This window comes from Notolepis coatsorum (genome assembly GCF_963971535.1).
Source record: "Notolepis coatsorum genome assembly, chromosome: 6".
Taxonomy (NCBI): domain Eukaryota; kingdom Metazoa; phylum Chordata; class Actinopteri; order Aulopiformes; family Paralepididae; genus Notolepis; species Notolepis coatsorum.
The window spans coordinates 154,600,982-154,624,269 of record NC_140170.1 but is presented as its reverse complement, the minus strand read 5'-3'; the positions used below and the strand labels follow the sequence as shown (position 1 = coordinate 154,624,269).

The 23,288-nt window shown below is 45.2% G+C and overlaps 1 protein-coding gene across 1 annotated transcript in view; it reads left to right on the top strand.

Moving 5' to 3' along the window:
* Positions 1–23,288, top strand: part of cacna2d2b (calcium channel, voltage-dependent, alpha 2/delta subunit 2b) — a gene marked incomplete at both ends in the record, with an annotated part of 138,855 nt that overhangs the window by 83,748 nt on the left and 31,819 nt on the right. Inside the window, 15 exons of the mRNA XM_084316007.1 lie at positions 709–753; positions 937–1,072; positions 2,855–2,986; positions 4,415–4,472; positions 4,656–4,706; positions 9,108–9,207; positions 9,359–9,520; positions 9,628–9,738; positions 9,871–9,949; positions 14,926–14,975; positions 15,158–15,247; positions 15,677–15,742; positions 15,877–15,951; positions 18,211–18,285; positions 19,916–19,987. Of these exons, the coding sequence (XP_084172133.1) occupies positions 709–753; positions 937–1,072; positions 2,855–2,986; positions 4,415–4,472; positions 4,656–4,706; positions 9,108–9,207; positions 9,359–9,520; positions 9,628–9,738; positions 9,871–9,949; positions 14,926–14,975; positions 15,158–15,247; positions 15,677–15,742; positions 15,877–15,951; positions 18,211–18,285; positions 19,916–19,987 (1,302 nt within the window). The remainder of the gene's footprint in view (positions 1–708; positions 754–936; positions 1,073–2,854; positions 2,987–4,414; positions 4,473–4,655; positions 4,707–9,107; positions 9,208–9,358; positions 9,521–9,627; positions 9,739–9,870; positions 9,950–14,925; positions 14,976–15,157; positions 15,248–15,676; positions 15,743–15,876; positions 15,952–18,210; positions 18,286–19,915; positions 19,988–23,288) is intronic.

Genomic DNA, 23,288 nt, shown 5'->3' with positions numbered 1-23,288 from the left:
CCACACCACCCTGTCCTCTCACACCACCCCGCCTCTCCCACACCACCCTTAACCCTTTCACTACCACACACTATAGAAGTGTAGTGTGGTAGTGAAAGCGTTAACCCTTTGTAGTGTCGTAGTGAAAGGTTTAACATTCTGTAGTGTTGTAGTGAAAGGGTTAACCGTCTAGTGTGGTAGTGAAAGGGTTGACCTTCTGTAGTGTGGTAGTGAAAGGGTTAAGAAGAGCAAAGTTAGATGCAGAAAATTATCAACCCAAAGATATGTTTTACACCTACAGTGTTTTTCCAAGCTCTTCAGACTGAGGTTATTTATAGCCTTCTTCTTGTCATGCAGCAACACACACATGTAACATGGGCGACACACACACACACACACACACACACACACACACACACACACACACACATACACATACACACACATGCATTGGTAGTGAAATGTTAACCTTCTGTAGTGTGGTAGTGAAAGAGTTAACACGTTGTAATGTGGTAGTGAAAGGGTTAACCTGTAGTGTGGTAGTGCAAGGGTTAACCTTCTGTAGTGTGGTAGTGAAAGGTTAACCTTCTGTAGTGTGGTAGTGAAAGGGTTAACCTGTAGTGTGGTAGTGAAAGGGTTAACCTTCTGTAGTGTGGTAGTGAAAGGTTAACCTTCTGCAGTGTGGTAGTGAAATTATTAAGTGTTAATTCTTTCTTTCTTTCTTTTCAGGAGCTGGACATGGCATATTATGACTCAAAGGCTGAGTTGGATTATGTGAGTAGGTTGGATGTGAGTAAGAGTTAAACATATTGACAAAATTCGCATTATTATATGAAGTCATGTCAAAATAAATGTTTATTTTAAATGTATACCGACAAACTGGTATTACAGATTATGGCGATGCTGTGTGACTAACAAATCAGGGTTTATTGAACACGTGCGTTTGTGCATTGATAGTATTCCCTGGACGGAGATGGGGAAACGGAAAATCCTGCCCATATGAAGTTGGAGTTTGTATATGATCCAAACTTCAAAAACAACGTCAACTACTCCCACACTGCTGTTCAGATCCCCACAGACATCTATAAAGGAGGTAGGAACTGCTGTTGTATTTCTAGGTACTGCAGACTGAAATGTCATCAAATGCCTGTGATTTAACTGTTGAAAGTCCAACTGAACTTTATTTTCTCCTTAATCTTCCCTTTAAGTAGCTCCAAAGGTAAGAAAAAAGAACTTAATCTGTATCATAGGACCAAGGCTTGGAAACAGTCCAGGAAACGAAAAACAGACTCCAGAATTGAATGGAATTTGCTGCAGCCACATGTAACCTTCGTGCAAAAAGAACAACCTTTTCACCACAAGGTCAAGCAGCTAGTTTCCTTGCAATATTTTTTATGTTTACAGACCAGAAACAAAGCTAGATTGTCCAACTCCCAGGTGCTCAGGGGACAGACATGTGGCCTTTGTCTGCTAGGTATTTTTAATACATCCTCGGTTTGCAGATAGACCCATACATTTTCATGACGGTGGGTGCCTGGGTGGACTTCACTGTTGAAATAGCAAGCAGGCAATTGGCTCTGAGTTCACGTCACATGAATATTAATGAAATCGCCGGAATCTTTCGTACATATTAATTTAGTGACTTCACGTGGGTAGAAATGAGCACACAGCACTCTAGCACTTAAACTACACACTAGACTCCAGACGTTTCCAGGTTCTTTATGGCTGCCCCCGCTCCCTGATAGCCCCCTTGTTTGGCAGCACCATAAAGTTATTATATTACTGCCGACCCGGCACACGTAAAATTCTTCTTCCCTTTCCTCTCTAGCCACAGTGCAATGATGCTTAGTTATTTTATTCCTTAACTATTCATCAACTTATGAAACATGCAGTGCATACTTTTAAGCATAATAAATGTAATTATTGTTAAATTAAGTAAAGAAAACGATTGACATATCAGGATCAGAATGTTGTTGTTGTCTTGCCTGAATGGCTTGGGATAAAACATTGCATTTTCCACTCCTCAAGTCCTGTTTATAGATAGACACGTTATTATATCTTTTACCAATACCAATCTTGGTTTAATCAATATTGGCGCATCAGAACCAAGTGTTTTGACAGAGTCTGTCGGTGGCTAATCACTGTGGTTGTTGTGGGCATTGGAAAAGAAAATTGTTTTGACACAATTCTGTTTTGTTTGTAACGTTAACCGCTTCAGTAACAGTGGTGTGACCGTGTGAGAACAGGAATGTTCAAATTAAGCTTCTGTTCAAAATATAACAGTTGAACGATTACTTTGTTTTCAAGCCCTGCTTAGGCCATCGTCATGTGCATATTCTTTATCTGTACATTTGAGCTACAGCAGTTCTACATTGAATAATATATTCAAACCTGAGACATAATTTTGTTTATGGCAGTTGGCGTGTCTAAATCCACATTTAATGAAAGATTTGGCACTCTAATCGCGCCTAAGTTTAAACGGTTAAAGGAGTGGCCGTTACTTTGTAACGAGTGTTCAGTCCACTCGGAAAAACACCTGCACGAGTGTTTTCGATTTTTGAGCTTCTGAAAACAGAAAAACTTTAGCATTTTGTCAACGTCATGCTACTAGTGGAAGTCAGTGGGGGGCATGACGCATTTAGAATGTTGTTTCTTAGCAACATTCACGCTTCACGCCTCTCGCTAACTTCCACTAGCATGGTTAGCGCGATGCTAACAAAATTCTAACAAATTCTGCTTGTGCTTTTGAACTCCCAGTTTGTAACCAATCAGAGGGGGCTTCTTACAATATGGACCATCCCTTTAACGGGTACACATTCTCCGTGTTCTGAGGCGTTCATCCCTGAATCCTTTCCTCCTTTTCCCGACCTTTCAGCTCCCGTGATCCTGAACGAGCTGAACTGGACACAAGCTCTGGAGAAGGTGTTCATGGAGAACAGCCGGGATGATCCCAGTCTCCTGTGGCAGGCGTTTGGTAGCGCCACTGGGGTCACCCGCTACTACCCAGGTAGCCTCACATCTGGAATCCTCGCCGTTCCTCTGTGAAGGATTTGAAGATGTGAAGAAATCTGTGTTGAAAATGAAAAAAAAACTATTAAAACATATGATATGAAAGGGAAACTTTGACTACTTTGACGTTTTGAATTTTAGTGGGTTGTTGTTCTTCTCCGCCAGATACTTTGTCTCATTGTAGGGAAAAAAATATTCTACACTTGTCCTTTAAGTTCCCTAAAATGGCATCTTAGCATTATAGACGGGTTTCTCGTCCACGTCAGATGAAATGGGGCAGACTACAATATATTATTTGCATTTGTTAGCCATGCTAGCGATCTAAACAATCAGTCCATGCTAGCCCCTTTCGGGTCTGTGATGCACACCAACAAGGTTGGACGAGTGAATACACAGTCCCTTATACCTTCATAGAAAAATCCCACAATTAACTCATTCTCGCTTTTCTCTATCAAAACGCTCATCGTACAAGTATCGTAGAGCAATTTCAAAGGTACTCACAGTTGCACGATGGTTTCGGACAGACAAGCGCTAGGGTTTGAAAGCTTGGTGTTGCTAATAAACATTTAAAATAATTCTTATAAACTGGTCAGCATTTTGATAGAGAAAAGCGAGACAGAGTTAATTGTGGGATTTTTCTATGAAGGTATAAGGGACTGTGTATTCACTCGTCCAACCTTGTTGGTGTGCATCACAGACCCGAAAGGGGCTATGCCAATGCTAGATATGTTAAAGGTGAAAGACTCGCACTCCTGATTTGGAAGAACATCCAGACATTTTTTTTGTTGGAAATGACAACAAGAGCAACAAGTGCCCTGTTATACTTTTAGTCAGGGGAGTGTCATGGTTTCTCCATAGAGCCATGTTATACTTTTAGTCAGGGGAGTGTCATGGTTTCTCCATAGAGCCCTGTTATACTTTTAGTCAGGGGAGTGTCATGGTTTCTCCATAGAGCCCGGTTATACTTTTAGTCAGGGGAGTGTCATGGTTTCTCCATAGAGCCCTGTTATACTTTTAGTCAGGGGAGTGTCATGGTTTCTCCATAGAGCCCTGTTATACTTTTAGTCAGGGGAGTGTCATGGTTTCTCCATAGAGCTCCATTATATCTTTAGTCAGGGGGGTGTCATGGTTTCTCCATAGAGCCCCATTGTACTTTTTTAGCACCACAGCTCAACGCAGCTCACTCTGTCATGTGATTCAGCAGGTATCACTGATTGGCTCGAACACATTGTGTTTACGAACAAGAAACCCGTCTATTGCCGTTAGCCTACCGCTAGCGGTGCCCCATTGTTTTAATTCACATTTTTTGGGGAAACTGAAGGGCAAATGTAAAAGTCTTTAAGTGTCTGGTGAAGTAAAAAGGACTAAAATGTAAAATGTCACAGTATTCCTATAACTGTTAAATTATTCTCTGTTATTTCTGTAGCCACACCTTGGAGAGCCCCTGATAAGATCGACCTGTATGATGTTAGAAGGAGGCCCTGGTACAGTGTGATGCTTATTATATCTTGCCGTTGTCGTTTTCGTTGAAGTTGTCGTGGTTGTTATTGTTGTTGTTGATGATGTTGCTTTTGTTGTTGTCGTCGGTGCTGTTGTTTCTGGTCCCATGTCAGGTACAATAGGAGATTCAAGTTATTACATTCACTCTTCTTCTATGTATTTTTCAGGTACATCCAGGGCGCTTCGTCCCCCAAAGACATGGTCATTCTTGTGGATGTGTGAGTGATCATAGTTATTTCAGAACTATTGGTTGTGAAGTACAGTGCTGTAACTTGGGGTTGAGTGACTGGCATGTGTGTGTGTTTGGTATGTATGGTGACAAGGGAAATTATCATCCTTAAAGGGAACATTATGGGAAATGTGCTTACTGTCTTCTCCAGAGTCAGACAAGAAGATAGATACCAATTTCCTCTCTTTGTGCGTTCAGTAGAAAGTGATCCGGCTAGCCTAGCTTAGCACAAATGAATGGAAGCGGATACAGCTTAGCTTTTCACCAAAAGTGCCTCTCCTGGGCCCTCATTCATCAACGTGACGTAGAACATGTTCTATTTCCACAGAATTTAGAATGAGTGCACGCACAAAAGAAACGGGATTTACCACACGTGCGTACGCAGGTTCTACGCACACCTGTCATGATAAATATCACCTTGGCCCTGCGCCGAGGCTCGTGCACACTTTCACGTATTTGCATACCAAAACCGCCCCGATTAACCATATACGGTAATGGGCACCCCCATGAAATGTGGAAGAATGGACTAAACCGAGGGAAGCGTGTTATGAGACAGGCTGACAGACGTGTACACGTACGGTGATGTCGGATATGATATCTATTAACCATTGCTGCCTGGGCAGCGCAAACACTAATAAAGACCGTGCTGGAATATGACTGCCTTTTTCAGTTTTGTTTGATTAATACCCAGGGATTAAAGTTCTCCTCAATTTTATTCCAAATCGCGACGGATTTTCCGTCAATCTTCTACCTGCTGCATATGATTTCTAGAGGCATACAATCTATTTTGATGTCAGTATTGGGTAGCCTATATAAACAATAATACGAGAGCATATACAAGAACAATGAATCTCACTGCCATGTATGATGTAGCAGATACGCCATGTGTAGCCTGCCTATATGTGATCAATACAAACTTGAACTTGAATTCCATCATGTCTGTGTGCGGGTCACTGCGGGAACTCACAAGGCTGTTGTCACAATGTAAATAAGAACGTGCACTGAAAAGTTACAGTATGTAGTTGGTTGATTATTTGTATGACAGTCAGTAAACCCTTGCAAAAATTATCCGTTTTATTTAATGAATTGAAAACATGCAGCATGCCTTTCCTCCCGGCATGCAGCAACAACATGTATCAGGCAAATGCGCATCGCAACATTGACTGAGTGGAATCTTTTTCTATTCACATAACTGCATTTGTGATGGAGCTTTGACAGCTACAGTAACAGTCTATTGCTCGATCCATCTCCAATATCACGATGGACCGTGCCGGTGGCAAAGACCCGAGGGTGGAGAGGATCTTGAATGAATTCCATCATCATATTTATATGTTGTGTCTGTCCACTATGTTTGTTACTTTGTTATCCCCTATCTATGTAAAGCGACCTTGGGTCTCTTGAAAGGCGCTATATAAAATGAAGCTATTATCATTATTATTATTATTATCACATCTGTGCGGGAGCTCACAAATAGACTGTTAGTCTCAGTGAAGTTTCAACGGAGGTCATCTATTCTAACCAACAAATTGAAATAGAAAGCATTTCGTGACCAATCTTATTTGGAAACATGACACACAAAATAATTCGCTTTTTATTTGAAACAATATTTAATCGCGTTTGGAGGTTGGTGTTCTGCGTCTGCCCCCCCGTGCCAAACAAGCAGGCCAACCTCTTGTTCGCGTTTTGGTAATTACACTACTGTCGCTATTTTACAATGAACTATAATGAATTACGGGGGTCATACAGAACACGCGCCAGTGTCTTTATTTCCGCGTTGAAACGAATGCATGTACTGAGGAGCGCTTATGCCGTAGTAACGATATTCTACCACTGGGCGTCAGCTAAGCATGCTCAGAGCTGTGCGTAAATATAAGCACGAAGTCAAGTTCAAGTTGAAATTGATGAATCCCACTCTTTGCTTAGAAATGGTCGTACGCACAGCTTAAGCACATATCTGTGCGTAAGTCACGTTGATGAATGAGGGCCCTGGAGTTTTAAGCTAGGCTAGCTGCAGTAACAAGAGTGTAGTCCCACTTTTTCTGAATTCTATGTCTGTGTGTAGTTGAGTGTGTGTCATTTATTTGTTTACACTTTTACTTCCTTATATGTATCCGTGTATATGTGTGTGTTTGGACCGATACTCAAATGCAGGGGTGTAGAAGTGGGGGAAATAGTGGACCTGATTACCCAGGGCTCCGAGCTGGGTGAGGGCCCTCAGCGGGTCTCGACTAAAATATGAGTCGCACCTGGGGAGGGGAGGAGGGCCTAGAGACAAATCACGTGCACAGGGCCCAGAATATCTTGCTACGCCCCGGGCTTTTCGGCACTGGTACACAATGGTACTTTTTTTTCAATACTTTACCTTTGTACTAACGAAAATGTTATTTCATTTGTCAAAATAATGATAAAATCATACATATAATCAAACATTTGCTACAGCCCTTTTGTTGGGGGTTCCTTTCAAACGTCACTCTAAATAGATTAGCTAGCTAGTATATTTGTTCAAATGGCTGCAAGTAACGTTAGCCAAGCATGACCGTCAGCCACTGTATTGTTTGTAGTTAACGAGACGGTGGCTAGCTAACGTTAGCCACAAACAATACAGGTTGCTCTGCTGCTGCTGACTGCAGTGCTAGTAGGTGTGGCTGCTGTACTAGTAGGTGTGGCTGCAGTGCTAGTAGGTTTGGCTGCAGTGCTAGTAGGCGTGGCTGCAGTGCTAGTAGGTGTGGCTGCTGTGCTAGTAGGTGTGGCTGCAGTGCTAGTAGGTGTGGCTGCAGTGCTAGTAGGTGTGGCTGCAGTGCTAGTAGGTGTGGCTGCTGTGCTAGTAGGTGTGGCTGCAGTGCTAGTAGGGGTGGCTGCAGTGCTAGTAGGTGTGGCTGCAGTGCTAGTAGGTGTGGCTGCAGTGCTAGTAGGTGTGGCTGCTGTGCTAGTAGGTGTGGCTGCAGTGCTAGTAGGGGTGGCTGCAGTGCTAGTAGATGTGGCTGCAGTGCTAGTAAGGGTGGCTGCAGTGCCAATAGGCGTGGCTGCGGTGCTAGTAGGTGTGGCTGCTGTGCTAGTAGGTGTGGCTGCAGTGCTAGTAGGGGTGGCTGCAGTGCTAGTAGGTGTGGCTGCAGTGCTAGTAGGGGTGGCTGCAGTGCTAGTAGGCGTGGCTGCAGTGCTAGTAGGGGTGGCTGCAGTGCTAGTAGGAGTGGCTGCAGTGCTAGTAGGTGTGGCTGCAGTGCTAGTAGGTGTGTCTGCAGTGCTAGTAGGAGTGGCTGCAGTGCTAGTAGGCGTGGCTGCTGTGCTAGTAGGTGTGTCTGCAGTGCTAGTAGGAGTGGCTGCAGTGCTAGTAGGCGTGGCTGCAGTGCTAGTAGGGGTGGTTGCAGTGCTAGTAGGGGTGGTTGCAGTGCTAGTAGGCGTGGCTGCAGTGCTAGTAGGCGTGGCTGCTGTGCTAGTAGGTGTGTCTGCAGTGCTAGTAGGAGTGGCTGCAGTGCTAGTAGGTGTGGCTGCAGTGCTAGTAGGTGTGGCTGCAGTGCTAGTAGGTGTGGCTGCAGTGCTAGTAGGCGTGGCTGCAGTGCTAGTAGGCGTGGCTGCGGTGCTAGTAGGCGTGGCTGCAGTGCTAGTAGGTGTGGCTGCAGTGCTAGTAGGCGTGGCTGCAGTGCTAGTAGGTGTGGCTGCAGTGCTAGTAGGTGTGGCTGCAGTGCTAGTAGGCGTGGCTGCAGTGCTAGTAGGAGTGGCTGCAGTGCTAGTAGGCGTGGCTGCAGTGCTAGTAGGAGTGGCTGCAGTGCTAGTAGGAGTGGCTGCAGTGCTAGTAGGCGTGGCTGCAGTGCTAGTAGGCGTGGCTGCGGTGCTAGTAGGCGTGGCTGCAGTGCTAGTAGGCGTGGCTGCAGTGCTAGTAGGCGTGGCTGCAGTGCTAGTAGGGGTGGCTGCGGTGGATGTCTCTGCTTTGCTAGCGTTCAAGTTGTTGAAAAAGGTGCATTCTTCTGCTTTCAGGAATATTTTGTGCCTCACCAGGTGCTTCCTGAGGCTGAAGTGTTGCCTTGGCCGGCCACCGGAGTCTGTGTCTTATCTTTGAAAAATGTAACCATAATTGTGATCGCTTTGGACCCGCCATGGTCTCAAGTCGACTCTGTTTTTGTTGACAGTCAGCTACCGTCAGTGAGCGATGTGCATCGCTGCGAGCCAATCAAAGACTTTGGTAAATGTAAGAACAGGCCTGGTGATTGGTTGAACAGCGAAACGATGATTCGCTCGAACAGAGCCATAATTAAACTGTGAATCCATAATCACAAAGTCAACGAAATGTGACAGATTTAGGTACTCAGTAGTACCGACGTAAACGTAATTAAAAGTACAGCGGTCGATACCCAAGCCTAGCCCCTGCTTAAATGTGTGTGACCCCCCCCCTCAGGAGTGGCAGCGTGAGCGGACTGACTCTGAAGCTGATCAAGGCCTCGGTGATGGAGATGCTCGACACCTTGTCCGATGACGACTACGTAAACGTGGCCCGGGTCAGTGTCTCCCACACGCATCGATTCATCTCATTGATTATTCAGTCGGCGTCTCGCTCATCCTTCCTCCTTGTCTTCGCTGTCTCTCTCCCTGTGTTGCATCCTCGTGCTCTTCATTACGGGGCGTCTCGACTCCTGCTTTGTTTTTCAGTTCAACGAGAAGGCGGAGGCCGTGGTGCCGTGCTTCAAACACCTGGTCCAGGCCAACGTGCGCAACAAGAAGATCTTCAAGGAGGCCGTGCAGCAGATGCAGGCGAAAGGCACCACGGATTACAAGTCTGGCTTTCACTTTGCCTTCAACCAGCTGCTAAACGTAAAACGACCATCGGTGCATTTAGTGTTCCGTTGTTGTCACACAGCTACACCGTGTGTCTCATTCTCATTTTGTCCGTTTGTCCTTTTTCACACTGTGCTTTGCAGAAGACGAATGTCCCCAGGGCTAACTGCAATAAGATAATCATGTTGTTCACCGACGGAGGGGAGGACAGGGCGCAGGACATCTTCGTTCAGTACAACTGGCCCAACAAAACGGTCGGTTAAAACCGTTCAATATTTCAGTTCCATATATACCGCGTTCTACATCAATATGGGATGTTTTCTTCTCCGCCTCGCTGATCCTCCGATAAGTGACGTCTTGTGGTTTGAATCCCCCCCCCCCCTCAGGTGCGAGTGTTCACGTTCTCTGTGGGCCAACACAACTATGACGTCACGCCGCTGCAGTGGATCGCATGTACTAACAAAGGTGAGCAGCGTCTTCCAGGGGCTCGTCGCCTCATATATCACTGAATGTCGTTATGTTCTAGGACAGCGGTTCCCAAGCTGTGGGGCGTGCTCCCCTCGGGGGGCCCAGTCGAACCACAGAGGGGGGGGGGGGGGGGGGGGGGGAGGAAGAGAAAAGATGTTGTGCCCATATATAGTTCTATCGTTGTTCCACTAGTCTAGAGGAGTGCCGATACAGCCCTGACACACAGTGTTACACACAGCCCTGACACAGTGTTACACACAGCCCTGACACACAGTGTTACACACAGCCCTAACACACAGTGTTACACACAGCCCTGACACACAGTGTTACACACAGCCCTGACACACAGTGTTACACACAGCCCTGACACACAGTGTTACACACAGCCCTAACACACAGTGTTACACACAGCCCTAACACACAGTGTTACACACAGCCCTGACACACAGTGTTACACACAGCCCTGACACACAGTGTTACACACAGCCCTGACACACAGTGTTACACACAGCCCTGACACACAGTGTTACACACAGCCCTGACACACAGTGTTACACACAGCCCTGACACACAGTGTTACACACAGCCCCGACACACAGTGTTACACACAGCCCTAACACACAGTGTTACACATAGCCCTGACACACAGTGTTACACACAGCCCTAACACACAGTGTTACACACTTCCCTGACACACAGTGTTACACACAGCCCTAACACACAGTGTTACACATAGCCCTGACACACAGTGTTACACACAGCCCTAACACACAGTGTTACACACTTCCCTGACACACAGTGTTACACACAGCCCTGACACACAGTGTTACACACAGCCCTAACACACAGTGTTACACACAGCCCTAACACACAGTGTTACACACAGCCCTGACACACAGTGTTACACACAGCCCTGACACACAGTGTTACACACAGCCCTGACACAGTGTTACACACTTCCCTGACACACAGTGTTACACACAGCCCTGACACACAATGGAAAAGTTTTATGTAAATCCATATAAGAATTCCACTACTAGTCAGCTGATAATAAATGTATATATATAATTCATATCTCAGCTTATGTTAAAAGGAGATTGGCCCTGCCACATTCCGCAGTGCCTGCTGTGAATAATCTAAAACGCTGAAGTCCAAAGCCTGCTATCTGTCTGCTGAGAACAACCTCATGGAAGATGTTTGAAAATTTTGCATTTGACACGAAATTCGTCCAAACAATTGCTCGCCTGCAATCAGGGGTGTTTCTTCACTCTCAAATAAAACGAGGCATGAAACCAATATAAAGGTAATTTCTTTTAGCGTGACACGGTTCCAGTTTGCGGAATGGCCACCGGCATCCAAGCACACGCATGGTCACATCTTTGTGTCGCGTGAGCCACAGGCTACAGTAAGCTGTCAGTGTGTTGGTTCAGCAGACACACGCACACAGAACATGTTTAATGAAAGTAAACCTCACATACAATATTTTCTAAATATATTCGAAAAAAATATTTTGGGTGGGAATTCCGGGGGAACCCATATCCCAGTAAGGTGCTATAGATAACATTTTTATGTAGAATAATCATCAAAAGAAAATCCACAGAACTTTTAGAAAGGTGTGGAATAAACTAGGTATTGCTTTTCCCCCCAATTAATTATTGATTAATGAATTTATCATAAAAAATATTTTTGCTGGTCCAAAATGCAAACACATGTTGCATGTATCCCCTCCCTTCCCATTTCCCCACGTGGAATGCACCTGACATGCTCATCTAGTGGCTGAATGTTCTCTATACCACCTTTAAACGCTAGTGCCAACACATCTGAAAGGACATGTTCTTGACTTTGTGCTGTCTTCTGGTCTTCCTCTAAATACTATTCACACAGAAGATATATCTTTTTTGTAAATCTGTTCATTCAAATCGTTCAATTAACAAATTTCACAATCATTTATAGAAAATTAAACACAACACTCCCGCCCTCCCCCCGTCTCACTGTAGGATATATTATTAGATAGGAATAAACATACTCAGTCAGTGAATCCGGTTAATAAGGTTTATTAGGCAGATAGATCAATTGTTACAAGATAGTTAGAGAAAATGGCTGAGGCTTCCGCCCGGGTGATCAGCTACATGACCCAAGACCAGAAGGAAGAATCTTGTGGGGAGGAACCCTTTATAGTGAGAAAGGGGGAGGGGGAGCCCCATAAGATGGGTCGAGTGGGTGTGTGTGTGGGGGGGGGGGGGGGGGGGGGGGGGGGGGGGGGGGTGGGGGGGGGCACAGGATAGGGGACAATGGAGGGGAGGGGGTGAGTTCTGGATATCCTTCACATCACCACCCCCACTGCCCCAGCTCACTGCACCCAGCTCACCACCCCCACTGCCCCAGCTCACTGCACCCAGCTCACCACCCCCACTGCCCCAGCTCACTGCACCCAGCTCACCACCCCCACTGCCCCAGCTCACTGCACCCAGCTCACCACCCCCACTGCCCCAACTCACTGCACCCAGCTCACCACCCCCCACTGCCCCAACTCACTGCCCCAGCTCACCACCCCCACTGCCCCAGCTCACTGCACCCAGCTCACCAACCCCACTGCCCCAACTCACTGCCCCATCTCACCACCCCCACTGTCCCAGCTCACCACCCCCACTGCCCCAGGTCACCACCCCCACTGCCCCAGCTCACTGCACCCAGCTCACCACCCCCACTGCCCCAGGTCACCACCCCCCACTGCCCCAGCTCACTGCACCCAGCTCACCAACCCCACTGCCCCAACTCACTGCCCCATCTCACCACCCCCCACTGCCCCAACTCACTGCCCTAGCTCACCACCCCCACTGCCCCAACTCACTGCCCCATCTCACCACCCCCCACTGCCCCAACTCACTGCACCCAGCTCACCACCCCCACTGCCCCAACTCACTGCCCCATCTCACCACCCCCCACTGCCCCAACTCACTGCCCCAGCTCACCACCCCCACTGCCCCAGCTCACCACCCCCACTGCCCCAGCTCACCACCCCCCACTGCCCCAGCTCACCACCCCGACTGCCCCAGCTCACCACCCCCACTGCCCCAGCTCACCACCCCCACTGCCCCAACTCACCACCCCCACTGCCCCAGCTCACCACCCCCACTGCCCCAGCTCACCACCCCCACTGCCCCAGCTCACCACCCCCACTGCCCCAGCTCACCACCCCCACTGCCCCAGCTCACCGCCCCCCACTGCCCCATCTCAACTGGGGCAACCACCCTCTCCAACCATTGCAGAACCGCCAAGTGCAGATGAATAAGCAATATTATTGAAGCCTCTTATCATGATCTCATACCTTATAGAAACGTTAATAATAATAATAATAATAATGAGAAGAATTTGCAGTATGTGATGTCATGATGTCCAAATGCACAATTCCATAAAAATTACAGAAACCTGAGCTTTCCGTCACCTGAGGTTGTTATTCCTGTCTCTGTAGCAGTGCTGCAAAATACTCAAAATGCCAAAGCCCATAACAAGGGTGTCGCCAGACCCATTAAAACACTTACTGCTGTTCTGCAGGACTACACCCAGACGCATTAAAACTGTTACTGCTGTTATGCAGGACTACATTACAACACTGTTACTGCTGTTATGCAGGACTACATTACAACACTGTTACTGCTGTTATGCAGGACTACATTACAACACTGTTACTGCTGTTATGCAGGACTACATTACAACACTGTTACTGCTGTTCTGCAGGTTAAAACACGGTTACTGCTGTTCTGCAGGACTACATTAAAACACTGTTACTGTTGTTCTGCAGGACTACACCTTCTGAAGGTTAACCGTTTGTAGTGTGGTAGTGAAAGGGTTAAACCTTATATAGTATGGTAGTGAAAGGGTTAATAGATGAGAACTAGATGCAGACAATGGGACAGCATCCTGGAGACGGCCAGGTCGGCTTCCTCTTAACGGAGTGCTGGTTCGACCAACATGTTCCTGCGTCAGCCATAAGTAATGATGAAACATAAAATCAGCCGTAAGTGGTGCCAGAGGCCTGTTGTTTATAGGGATGCCAGATCTTCCATCTGAAAGATAATTCAAACATGCAGATGTGTCTGCGAACCCAAGAGTCCCTTTATTTATTCATGTATTTGTTTTTCTTCTCTGGGGAAGCAGCTCCAGGCTTCATATTATCACGGGTCTCCGGTTCCTCACTTCTTGTGGTGGATATTTGTCTGAACTGTCTTTTTTTTTATCCACTTTTTCTCCCATTTTCTATATTTTCCTCCCATCCCAATTTCGTATCATACAATTCAACCCTCCCCTGTCACGAACGCTGTTTCTTGCCTCCCACAAGCCGGCTGCAATGTGGACTAAGTCATACATAGCACAAGTCCCCTCCGGTACTTGAGGTAACAGCAGTTGCATCTTTTCACCTGCGCAGCTCGATCTCTCAGTGGCGAGGAGTAACGCGTGGGAGGCTCACGCTGCCCCCGACACTTCCTGATTCTACTGCGCAGGCGCACCAACCGACCTGTAGGAGTCGCTGTCCACAACGCCCGATCCCCACCCATCAGTTTCCCACCCCCTAATACGGCCAATGTATATTAGTATGAACGACCAGCTAAACTGAAAGCAATGTGGAGCGCTGGGCTCGAACAGGCGAGCCCAGCGTCTCCAGCATTCGTGGCGAGCGCCTTGTGTTTAGGTTAGAAACACCGGGCCAGTTTGGAAGCGGGACGGTGTTCCTCTTTAAGTCTGTAAGGTGTTAAGTGGCTGAGGCACTGCCCCGGTGAAACACCTTGTTAAATCTTGCATATTGATGAGCTTCGTTTTCCTGTTCTGCTCCGTGTAAATCAATAGCATTTCTCTCTCTCTCTCTCTCTCTCTCTCTCTCTCTCTCTCTCTCTCTCTCTCTCTCTCACTCTCACTCTCACTCTCTCTCTCTCTCACCCTCTCTCTGTTTGTCTTCTCTCGCCCTTCCCTGCTAGGTTACTATTTTGAGATCCGCTCCATCTGCGCTATAAGGATTAACACCCAGGTGGGTTCGTCTCGCACAGCTGAGCCCCTTCTCGTGTGTCTAGATGTTCCTCGTCCTCTCGTTGTCGCTTCATCTACAGAAACATCTGATAATGTTTTAACTGTTTTGGTTGTTTGGAAGCAGCAACCTGATTATTCCTGTGTGTGTGTTTGTTTGTGTGTGTGTGTCTGTCTGTCTGTCAGGAGTACCTCGATGTGCTCGGACGCCCCATGGTCCTGGCGGGCAGCGTTGCCAAGCAGGTTCAATGGACCAACGTCTATCAGGATGCCTTGGTGAGGTCACGTGATCATCGCGCTCACGTTCTCCAATCAGATCACAAAGAATTAGGAAGGCCTCCCCGGTATTGGCTCGTTGTCCCTTCTGCACCATCCATCGCTTAATTATCTCAAGTTAATGATTGTTTAAACGGGTCTCCTCCCTTTAATCTAAATCGCCCCTTCGGATGGGAAGGAAACCATTTGGGAATCATTGCTTTCACATACGGTATATTCATTTAGTCAGAACAGAACAGGTGTTGTTAATGTCTTGTACATTTAGCGCACAGTAGGTCTGTATGAGCCGTAATCTCTAGGTGTACATTATTTTAGATCTAAACTAGAACATGTGCTTACAATTCTATGGAAGTTTTATCCAGATTAAACACAAAATATACCTCTTTTTTATGTTTCTTTCTATATCTTTTTGTGTGTTTGTCTTTGTAGGGTCTTGGGATGGTTGTAACTGGGACCATGCCTGTATTTAACCTAACCACGGAGGGAAACTCTCAGGTACAATGACTGATGCCATTTAGTAATGTTTTTTTTATTTGTATTATTATTTTCATATTTCAAGTTGCAATCATCATAACCATAATCTTTATTTGGTAATACAGAAATTAACTGTTACTTAAACATCTCCCCAGAACCAGCTGATATTAGGTGTCATGGGAGTGGACGTACATCTGGACGAGATAAAGAAGCTGACGCCACGATACAACGTGAGTAGACCTCACAGTATTACAGCCTCACAGTATTACAGTATCACAACCTCACAGTATTACAGTATCACAACCTCACAGTATTACAGTATCACCTCACAGTATTACAGTATCACAACCTCACAGTATTATAGTATCACAACCTCACAGTATTACAGTATCACCTCACAGTATTACAGTATCACAACCTCACAGTATAAACAGTATCACAACCTCACAGTATAAACAGTATCACAACCTCACAGTATAAACAGTATCACAACCTCACAGTATAAACAGTATCACAACCTCACAGTATAAACAGTATCACAACCTCACAGTATAAACAGTATCACAACCTCACTGTATAAACAGTATCACAACCTCACAGTATAAACAGTATCACAACCTCACAGTATAAACAGTATCACAACCTCACTGTATAAACAGTATCACAACCTCACAGTATTACAGTATCACAACCTCACAGTATAAACAGTATCACAACCTCACTGTATAAACAGTATCACAACCTCACAGTATTACAGTATCACAACCTCACAGTATTACAGTATCACAACCTCACAGCATTACAGTATCACAACCTCACAGTATTACAGTATCACAACCTCACAGCATTACAGTATCACAACCTCACAGCATTTCAGTATTGCAACCTCACAGTATTATTACAGTATCACAACCTCACAGTATAAACAGTATCACAACATCACAATATACACAGTATTACAACCTCACAGTAGTACAGTATTATAACCTCACAGTATAAACAGTATCACAACCTCACAGTATAAACAGTATCACAACATCACAGTAGTGCAGTATTATAACCACACAATATCATAACCTCACAGTATTATAACCTCACAGTATAAACAGTATCATAACCTCACAGTAGACACAGTATCATAACCCCACAGTATACTGTATCACATTCTCAGCTCTTCTGTAATTGATGCACGTAGCGACTCGAGCATATGCACAAAAACACACATTTGAATAATGTATTCATGCCCCCATGCATTACAAACCAGGTCGAAGCGTACAACATAATTAGGCAGACAGCAAAATGACATTCAGCATCCGCTTCAAGGGCACAGGAAGCAGCAGCGATCGCACACGCAGCGCATCTGCCACTAACAACAGATATCCAACAACACCCTCTGAACGGCATGGCTCTCCTCACAATTAGCCCTCATCCAGTACATGAGCTACCAGGAGCTTAACACCTGTAGCCTAGCTGTGTAATTTCACTGTCACTTTTGTTTCTGTAATTGACCTGTAACCACCACCACTACTACCACCACCACCACCACCACCACTGCCACCACCACCACTACCACCACCACCACCACCACCACTACCACTACCACCACCACCACCACCACCACCACTGCCACCACCACTGCCACCACTACCACCACCACCACTACCACTACCACCACCACCACTACCACTACCACCACCACCACCACTGCCAATACCACCACCACTGCCACAACCACTGCCACCACTACCACCACCACCACTACCACTACCACCACTACCACCACCACCACCACTACCACCACTGCCACTACCACCACCACTACCACCACCACCACTGCCACCACTGCCATCACCACTATATCCACCACCACCGCTACCACCGTCACCACCACCACCGCTACCACCACCACCACCATCACCACCACCGCCACCACCACTACCACCACCATTGCCACCATACCATTTATTATTATTTTTTTATCCACCTTTTCTCCCATTTTCTATATTTTCTCCCATCCCAATTTCGTATCATCCAATTCAACCCTCCCCTGTCACGAACGCTGTTTCTTGCCTCCCACAAGCCGGCTGCAATGTGGACTAAGTCATACATAGCACAAGTCCCCTCCGGTACTTGAGGTAACAGCAGTCGCATCTTTTCACCTGCGCAGCTCGATCTCTCAGTGGCGAGGAGTAACGCGTGGGAGGCTCACGCTGCCCCCGACACTTCCTGATTCTACTGCGCAGGCGCACCAACCGACCTGTAGGAGTCGCTGTCCACAACGCCCGATCCCCACCCATCAGTTTCCCACCCCCTAATACGGCCAATGTTTATTAGTATGAACGACCAGCTAAACTGAAAGCAATGTGGAGCGCTGGGCTCGAACAGGCAAGCCCAGCGTCTCCGTCATTCGTGGCGAGCGCCTTGCCCACTACGCCACGTAGCCGCCCCCACCATACCATTTATTCTTGTTCTACTCTTGTCTCACACAGCTCGGAGCCAACGGATACATATTTGCCATCGATCCGAATGGATACCTTCTTCTGCACCCGAACCTTCAGCCAAAGGTGATCTATAATGTGCCAAAGAACATGATATCTTTAATAGGAGAACACGTCTACATATATACACATACTGAATATGAACAGTTTTGCATATATGAAAAATGCATGTGGCAAATATATGATTATTAAAACAGTTTGGTGATGTTTACGTGAATCTGTTTAGAAGTTATATGCCTTTTTGTTGTAGGCTACTCTCACTGCCACACCCTTTTTTTTGCCAATTGGCATGAAAAGTTAACCAGCTTCCTTTGGGTCATGACCATCCTTTCCACTAAATCTTGTGCGAGTCTGTGAATCCATTTGGAAGTTATGCACCTTCTTGCGATAGGCCACTCCCTTTGCCATTCCCCTCTTTTTAAATTTTTTTTTATCCTCTCTTTCTCAGATTTTTCTCTGTTTTCTCCCCGTCCCAATTTAGTCGTTGTGCCAATTCCCCCCCTCCCCTACCTGTTTGTTGTGCGCATGTTCTCCAACTGGTCGGTACAAGGGAAACCTGAAGTCCTTCGCAGTCCGCACGCTTCCTCCGATACGCGCGGCGACAGCCAGTGCCTCTTTTTTTCACCTGGCAGCGAGGACTCTCATTGGTGAAGTGTAACGCGTTGGAGGTCACGCTGCCTTCATCAAGTCCTGTCTCCGCTGAGCAAGCGCCCAGGCCTGACCTGTAGGCGTCGCTGTCCACAACGCCAGATCCCCACCCGTGACTTCCCTCCCCCTAACCCAGCCAAACTGGTTAGTATAGCGATCAGCCCAAGCCAGAGGCAATGCTGACTCCGGGAGTCGAGACCGCAGCCTCTTGCATTGGTGACGAGCGCAATCTCCACTACGCCACCTGACCGCTGCCATGCCCCTCTTTTAGCCAATTGGCATGAACACACACAGTCACACACATGACCAACCAACTGACCAACCAACCGAATGACAGATCAACCTGTAGAGCTGCTGGTTGCAGCTAAAATAATTCCTGAAACTAAATAATTTAATATTAGAGGTGTATTCTATAGACAGGTTCTTGTTTATAAACATACCATGTTCAATAACCATTGATTCACTTGACTGAGTTGCCCCCTACCTGCGTTGAGCTGTGGCGTTAAAAAGGTTCTATGGAGAAACTATGGCACTCCCTTGACTAAAAGTATAATAGGGCTCTATGGAGAAACTATGGCACTCCCTTGACTAAAAGTACAACAGGGCTCTATGGAGAAACCATGGCACTCCCCTGACTAAAAGTACAACAGGGCTCTATGGAGAAACCATGGCACTCCCCTGACTAAAAGTAACAGGGCTCTATGGAGAAACCATGGCACTCCCCTGACTAAAAGTATGATGGAGCCCTATAGAGAAACCATGGCACTCCCCTGACTAAAAGTATAACAGGGCTCTATGGAGAAACCATGACAAGTTGTTTCACATGAAAACGGCTGGATGTAAATGTTTTCAAATCAGCATGGTGTGAGTCTTTCACTTTTTACACATCTAGCTTTGGCATGGATTGATGGTTTAGAACGCTTGCATTAAATGCAAATCTATTGTAGTCTTTGATGCGCGCACACACTGTCCGAGTCTGACGTGAATGAGACACCCGTCTGCTGTACGTGTTTGATAAGACGTGTTGATGTTCCCTGGTCGCTCTCAGCTTGACGACCTGCCAGAGCCGGTGACCTTGGACTTCCTGGACGCCGAGGTGGAAGACAGCAATAAAGAAGAGGTGAGCATTTAGCGCATAAGTACATCTTTATTTATACGGTGGTAAACATGGTTTGATTGATTGATTGATTGATTGATTGATTGATTGATTGATTGATTGAAAACTTTATTAACAGATTGAAAGTGGGTAGTGATTCACATTCCTTTACAGCTTTGGGTAGGGCGTTACACATTGATGTGGCATAATTGCGAAACGTGTTTAGTCCCTTGTTTGAGCCGAATCTGGGTTTAACATGATTTGTGGAGCTCCCTCTGGTGTTGTGATCGTGGTATTCACTGACCTTTGGGAAGTATTTTGACATGTACATGGGTACCTTAGTCGTGTAGTGTATCTTGTAGACCAGGCCCATTGCAAGTTGCTGTACTCTGCCGTCTACTCTAAGCCATCCTAGGTTGTCAAAGTGGGCAGGGGTGAGGTGGGTTCTAGGAGTCAGGTCAAGCAGTAGTCTGACCAGTTTGTTTTGAGATGTTTGTAATTTGTTTTTTAGTGCCTTTGAGGTGCTTTGGTACCATGAGGTGCAAGTATGGTCGTAGTACCCTTGAATGAGTGCTCCTGCCAGAGTCTTCAGGGTATTCTTGTTTACTAGAGAGGAGATCCGGTACAAGAATCGAGTTTGTTGGTTGACTTTTTTTATTACATTGGATGCCATTTTGGTAACCAGTGCTTCCCAAACTCTTAAAATCACAATAAAGAACATAGAGGGAAGAAAGCAAATACAGATAACAAAAATACAGACTTTACACAAACACAAATCGGCCTATAACACATAAGGGAAATGTTAGGCTTTTAGGAGCTTCTTAAAGTTAGCGACTGACTTGGTGGATCTGATACTTTAGGGGGAAATACTTCGCAGGGATAAATGTTTGTAAAATAGTTGACATAAACACAACAGCACTGCTTAACATATACAATCTTGTTCTAATTAAGATCCACTGAAAAAAGCAATACTTTTCGTGCATAGATCACACTAGATTGATCAACTTACAACTAAGCATTTCCTGGTACAGTAGATAACAAGATGAGAGTTAACCTACAAATATGAGACAGTTCTGACAGCACAATAATTATCTAACTAAGAGATTCTCTGGGATAAAGGTGTTTAATGGATAGATATTTAGATAGATAGATATTTACAGTACAATGGGATTGACAGATAGCCAGCCTGCCAACACACCAGAATGGACTTGCGCCTCCTGGTGGCAGATAACAGAACAACACTTCCACGAGAAATTATATTACAGAGCACAGCACGAGTGCCGCTGGTAGAATGGTGCTAGGAAAACTTGACTTCATCTGTAGTGGTGATTTAAACATCCATGCCATTCACAGCATCACTGGCTTTCATGATCTGATGTATTTATGAATGCAACAGACCTGTAGGGTGGGGGGCTGGAGGTTGATTTGATTGCTGTTTGATTGACATCCTAAAGTACCAGAAAATTGGACTTTTTTGGGGGGTGTTTGGTATCAAGTGCAGAGTGACATAACTCACTAGAAAACAATGGATTTATTTAGATGAAAATATAATTGTCTTTGGCACATAGTAATAAATACACGTGAACTAAGTACAGACAAAAGACAAAAAAAACTTTTTTCATTTCATGGAATCCTTAATCAGTATCAGTCATATTCTGATCAGTCTAGTTCATATTCTGATCAGTCTAGTTCATATTCTGATCAGTCTAGTTCATATTCTAATCAGTCTAGTTCATATTCTAATCAGTCTAGTTCATATTCTAATCAGTCTAGTTCATATTCTAATCAGTCTAGTTCATATTCTAATCAGTCTAGTTCATATTCTAATCAGTCTAGTTCATATTCTAATAAGTCTAGTTCATATTCTGATCAGTCTAGTTCGTATTCTAATCAGTCTAGTTCATATTATGTTCAGTCTAGTTCGTATTCTAATCAGTCTAGTTCATATTATGTTCAGTCTAGTTCATATTCTAATCAGTCTAGTTCATATTCTAATCAGTCTAGTTCATATTCTGATCAGTCTAGTTCATATTCTGATCAGTCTAGTTCAGTGAACTAGACTGAACAGAATATGAACTAGACTGATCAGAATATGAACTAGACTGATTAGAATATGAACTAGACTGAACAGAATATGAACTAGACTGATCAGAATATAAACTAGACTGATTAGAATACGAACTAGACTGAACAGAATATGAACTAGACTGATTAGAATATGAACTAGTCTGATTAGAATATGAACTAGACTGAACATAATATGAACTAGACTGATCAGAATATGAACTAGACTGATTCGAATATGAACTAGACTGATTAGAATATGAACTAGACTGATTAGAATATGAACTAGACTGATCAGAATATGAACTAGACTGATCAGAATATGAACTAGACTGAACATAATATGAACTAGACTGATTAGAATACGAACTAGACTGAACAGAATATGAACTAGACTGATTAGAATATGAACTAGACTGATTAGAATATGAACTAGACTGAACATAATATGAACTAGACTGATTAGAGACACAGAACCAGTTAGCATGATGTCACTAGTGTAGAGACACAGTTCATATTATGTTCAGCTAGTTTATATTCTGATCAGTCTAGTTCATATACTGTTCAGTGTATTTCATATTCTGATCAGTCTAGTTCATATGGCTTATGATCAAGGTTACTACCATATCAATAAACCACAATATATGATAAAGACTATACAATATCTATCTCAGTGCAATATATTTTGAGGTAACTCGAGGCTCCTGGTTCCTTGTGGGTGTGTGACATAATGGACACTGGTTCTGTGTCTCTACACTAGTGACATCATGCTAACTGGTTCTGTGTCTCTACATGTGACATCATGCTAACTGGTTCTGTGTCTCTACACTCTAGTGACATCATGCTAACTGGTTCTGTGTCTCTACACTAGTGACATCATGCTAACTGGTTCTGTGTCTCTACACTAGTGACATCATGCTAACTGGTTCTGTGTCTCTACACTAGTGACATCATGCTAACTGGTTCTGTGTCTCTACACTCTAGTGACATCATGCTAACTGGTTCTGTGTCTCTACACTAGTGACATCATGCTAACTGGTTCTGTGTCTCTACACTCTAGTGACATCATGCTAACTGGTTCTGTGTCTCTACATGTGACATCATGCTAACTGGTTCTGTGTCTCTACACTCTAGTGACATCATGCTAACTGGTTCTGTGTCTCTACATGTGACATCATGCTAACTGGTTCTGTGTCTCTACACTCTAGTGACATCATGCTAACTGGTTCTGTGTCTCTACACTAGTGACATCATGCTAACT